This window comes from Acartia tonsa, chromosome 4 (assembly GCF_053477335.1).
Source record: "Acartia tonsa isolate MP-2025a chromosome 4, ASM5347733v1, whole genome shotgun sequence".
In the NCBI taxonomy this organism is placed as follows: Eukaryota; Metazoa; Arthropoda; class Copepoda; order Calanoida; family Acartiidae; genus Acartia; species Acartia tonsa.
The window spans coordinates 46,277,328-46,280,786 of record NC_137263.1 but is presented as its reverse complement, the minus strand read 5'-3'; the positions used below and the strand labels follow the sequence as shown (position 1 = coordinate 46,280,786).

The following is a 3,459-nucleotide window of genomic DNA, read 5'->3' as shown; positions in this document are numbered from 1 at the left end:
TGGCTGCCGTGCCGAGCCCGGACGTTTAATAAAGAACTTAAACAAAACAAAAGTAAACATTAAAAAAAGTTAGAATACTTCAATCTATCGTAATAAGTAAGTCTATTCAAAGACATTTCGAGTATTTTAAAGAAGAGGTTGCGTGTTTAAAAACTTTGTCTATATCTGTAACGTTATGGGGAAATGGAATTTTCTCGGTTGCTTTTGAAGATAGACGACTGAATTTATTACTAGTCTTCTTTTGGGTCCAGGGAAAGTTTTTTAATATTTTGGGAGGGTACCACATGACACAGCCCCTCACAAGAGAAATCGCCCATAGAAAAAATCCTTTCAAATATTTTTTCTTTTTGAAATTTTGAAATAAGTTGCTGTGGAGCCACCCTCCCCCCCTCCTCTCATTCTTTCAAGTGCCCCTAGCCATTACAAGATATAGCAATACTATCATATAAAATAAATAAAAAATCATTTAATACATATTTATTACAAATCAAACAAAATAACAATGATTTGATGAAATAAATGAAATGAATTCAATTTTAAATGAAACCAATGAAATAAACTTCATCTTTAGAATGAAATCTGATGAATTGAGAAAAAAATGCCCATATTAAGAGTTTATTTAAGTCATTTTTTTTATTTACAATTTGCAAATCTTTATTTTTTAAGTTTTCATATTTTCATCTGTTAAAATTTTATTATTAAATATTTTATTTTATATATTAAGAATTAATAAATATTTTATCATTATTCAACAAATAACAACAAAATTTAGAGCCAAATATAGACAAATATAGATTAATTTTTAAAATATTTTTTTTATATTCAGACCCTACGCTTTTTAAATTGTACGACTCAAATTTACTTTAAAATTTTAAAATCCTGTTTGTTATGCGGAGTGAAGCTCATATACAATTTACTTTGAAGGACAAGTACAGTCAACATTACAGTCCTCACACTTGGCAGTCTCGCAGGAGTACCAGCACCCACACTCAGGCACCTCCTCGGGCTCCTTGCACCTCTGGGTCAGGGCGTCGAACACCATACCCTCGGAGCAACCAAACTTGTTGGGTTCCTAAATAAAAAGTTATGAAGCTCATTATAGTGTCTATAAAAAATGACGTAATACAATACAAATGACCAATAAAAGGCCAATACACAGACTAAATTATAAGAGGTAGGCTAGTATACATTTTAATTGACCAATGGTAGGACAGTATGACGTCCATCTTATAGTTACTATAAAAAGCTTTTAATTTATAGAAAAAGATAGGTACATGGAAGATAAAAAGTCGACAGTTCAGTCCCCTTTAAGCCTAAGGGTATATGAAGAAAAATTGGTTCATGTTCATTATACCAATTACTGAATAGGTTTCGCGATTTATGGTAATGTGAGTTTTAAAATATGAAAAAAATAAATCATAGATCTAGAAATAAATGATTGCATTATCTAAATCAAAATAATGGTTGAAGTTACCTTTCCAAAATAGCAAGTAAAGTAAGATCTGCAGTCTGTGGGGTGGGGATAGATGGGATGCGCCTGCAGCAGGTTCTGGGGACCAACCTTCTCACCACCGGGACACCTGAATCCATCAATCTCCTGGAATTCCTGGTCCTTGTCGCATCGTCTGGCCTGCTCGCTCAACTGCTCAGACCTGACACAGCTGCCATGGGTTACGTCAAATTGCAGCGGTGCGGGGCAAGGCATTTCAAAAGCTCTACCCTGGTCGCAGTTGATGTACTTGTCGCAGACGGTGGGGTCGTCAAAGTTGAAGATGCCGTTGGCAGCCTCGCAACGAGGATCAATTCCGGGGGTACGTTCCTGCACCAGGAGACGATCTCCGCACTTCACATTGTGCGGCAACACACATTTCTCGCGGTTGGGGATAGAAAAGTCAAAGAGGAGGCCCTCGGGACAAAGAACCGCTTCGGCGGAGTCTTTGCGGCAAATATAATACTTGTCACACTGCTCGGGATCGGGGAAGCGGCCGTTCACCTCCGGACACCTGTAGTCCGGCGCGGGAAACCGGACGGAGCCATCGTTTTGGCCGTTGACCACGACCGCTGTGCAGAGCAAAAGTTTAACAACCACTTGACCCAACATTCTGGTTGATACTGAAACGTTGACCAGGTCCTTTCCCCTGCTGTATACTCCACACCACCCTGAGTTGTGGACTTTACACATACATACATATACACTTCATAGGCAGCAACCACCTCCCCGTTGAAGGTCATGTCGAAAGAGAAAGAAAGGGAGTAATTTATATATATATGGTTGAGGAGAGAGAGAGAGAGAGAGAGAGAGAGAGAGAGAGAGAGAGAGAAGGAGAAGGAGAGAGAGATAGTATGTGAGGGAGATTGAAAGAGGATAAGATGTAAATGGTCAAAGCAACAACAAAATTTAGAATCAAGATCATCTAGATATTGGTTGTTGGACAATAATTCGGGATTTACATTTTTACAAAATCTTTATTTATTTTTATAATAAAAAAGTATATAAATTAACCATGTAAATCATCAATAGACAATATTATTCTATTTTAAATGTAAATTAATCAGTCTTAATTTTTCTGTTGGCTCATTGTGAGTTCTGGTCTAAGAAAGAAAGAATGCGGGAAAATCAGGGTTCTAAAGGGATAAGACTATGACAGATAAATTGATGTACATCTCCAGGTGATACACAAATGATCCATTCTGTAGATTACAATTAGTGGTAGAAAAATTTGGACATTCAACTTCAGGATCCAACCAACCAAATTCAATAAAAGTTCCAAAAACTGTTAAGCCAACGCAAAAGGAAAGTTATTATAAAAACTTTGGGGACTAGAATAATGAACAACACAATCTCCTCCCCCTCCCTGGGGAAAATATAAATGTATATGAAGATAGATAAATACAAAATAAAGATAGGCTAAAATTTTCTCAATGAAGTCAATTTTAGCAATATCTATAATATTCATTTATAAATGGTTGTCGCTTTCTTGCCGCAACCAAATACGCAGCCGACATCTTGCAAGTCCGCAACCCGTAGAACATCAGCATTATCCTTATAAAAAAGTAACAGGATCTCTGTGTGTGAGTAAATGTCTGTACCAAAGGATCTCCTATACAATGTAGCTTCTCATAGATCCTGGGAAGGTTTATAACTACTCTGGATTAGGGTACTACCACCTCCTCAAGAGAATTAACCCCTAGGGAAAAAAAATTATTTTAATTTTTAAAAACTAAAATTAAAATTCAACCCCCAACCACCCCATGTGCCCCTAGAGGCATCTAAGGGCGACACTGCTAGTAAAGAAAAAAAAAGGATTAAACCAAAAAAGTCAAAGAAGGTGCTTAACTTTATTGCTTTTTATTTAGAATAGCTAGCCGGTTCTTTTAGTAAGTAGTAGATGTAAAATTGTCCATAGAATTTAGATATGCAATCGGTTTTTATGTAGACCTCTAATTTTTGAAGTAATT

General features: G+C 36.5%; 1 protein-coding gene across 1 annotated transcript; it reads right to left on the bottom strand.

Annotated features, from left to right (window-relative positions):
* Positions 1-462: 462 nt before the first annotated feature.
* LOC145317419 (protein obstructor-E-like) lies at positions 463-2,170 on the bottom strand. The gene is made up of 2 exons (XM_080158495.1): positions 1,475-2,170; positions 463-1,072 (listed from the first exon to the last, which is right to left on the bottom strand). The coding sequence occupies exons 1-2, from the start codon at positions 2,099-2,101 to the stop codon at positions 914-916; spliced, it is 786 nt and encodes a 261-aa protein (XP_080014621.1). The 5' UTR covers positions 2,102-2,170; the 3' UTR covers positions 463-913.
* Positions 2,171-3,459: the final 1,289 nt, after the last annotated feature.

Bases quoted from the DNA above. Each gene is read 5' to 3' on its own strand.
- LOC145317419 (XM_080158495.1), bottom strand. From the start codon at position 2,101: ATGTTGGGTCAAGTGGTTGTTAAACTTTTGCTCTGCACAGCGGTCGTG. The intron at 1,073-1,474 runs GTAACTTCAACC...CTTTTTATTTAG, and splicing joins TTACTTGCTATTTTGGAAAG to GAACCCAACAAGTTTGGTTG.